Source organism: Buceros rhinoceros, unplaced genomic scaffold, assembly GCF_000710305.1.
Source record: "Buceros rhinoceros silvestris isolate BGI_N320 unplaced genomic scaffold, ASM71030v1 scaffold21018, whole genome shotgun sequence".
Lineage (NCBI taxonomy): Eukaryota > Metazoa > Chordata > Aves > Bucerotiformes > Bucerotidae > Buceros > Buceros rhinoceros.
Genome location: NW_010425412.1, coordinates 18,467 through 19,314, shown reverse-complemented (window position 1 = coordinate 19,314; position 848 = coordinate 18,467). Strand labels below are relative to the sequence as shown.

General features: G+C 55.9%; 1 protein-coding gene across 1 annotated transcript in view; it reads left to right on the top strand.

Annotated features, from left to right (window-relative positions):
- Nucleotides 1-342: 342 nt before the first annotated feature.
- PGS1 (phosphatidylglycerophosphate synthase 1) overlaps nucleotides 343-848 on the top strand; it is a gene marked incomplete at its 5' end in the record, with an annotated part of 13,065 nt that continues 12,559 nt past the window's right edge. The window contains one exon of the mRNA XM_010141152.1: nucleotides 343-402. Coding sequence (XP_010139454.1) covers nucleotides 343-402 — 60 coding nt within the window. The remainder of the gene's footprint in view (nucleotides 403-848) is intronic.

Genomic DNA, 848 nt, shown 5'->3' with positions numbered 1-848 from the left:
CCTAACAGATTCTGGTAAAGGTCATAATCAAGTTTCCTGGTGGTGTGTGGTGGTGTCCGAACGCAGCAGGAGGGGGCGCAGGGTGGTGGCTGCCTGCTGGCCCCAGGGACCTCCAGGCTGAGACTGCCCGCCGCGGTTCTGGCCTGGCAGCCAGTCTGACTCCTGCCAGTGGGACCGGAGACCAGAACGGTTTCTGTCAGGTCTGGGATGTAGTTCCATTCCTTGCTCATCGATTCCTGGATCTCCGGGGAGCCGCTGCTGCTGATTGTGCTGACATGTGGTTTTGTGATGTGGACAGACTCCTTCTAGGGGTCTGGTATGACTTGATGCGTTTGTGTGAAGCCTCTGGCGAAGAAAAGATCCGTTTGCTTCTTGTTCCCCCCCTAAGCACGATTGTGAGCGGTGAGCTGGTTCGTTCTGAAACATCTTTTTAAAGAATGAGCTCCCTGCTGTTTCCCTGACAGTTACTTGGGAGTTGGCAGGAGAAGTTTTGACCCGTGCGGAGCCGGAGCGGCACTGCTCTAGAGGCCCACCCCGTGTTTTCCGGTTGTGATCCTTGGCTCGTGCCTGTGGAATGCTCCCAACCCCTTGGTTCGGGTTCGTTGATCGGGGGCTGTGACTCCACGGCCTTGGCTAGGGCTGGCAGGCGGCTGCTGTGCGTGGGGTAGAACTTTCTTTGGGTTCCTGTTTCATTACAGAACTTTTAGAGCAGGGTGACTTTTAGAAGGTCTTTACCTGAAATAGAAGCAGCAGCTCTTTAGCCTGCTGAGACGTGAAAGTGACCATTGGCTGCGGCAGAGCTGAGGCGTTGTGGTACAGACAGTCAGAAGGGGCTGGTGGCGGGTAGA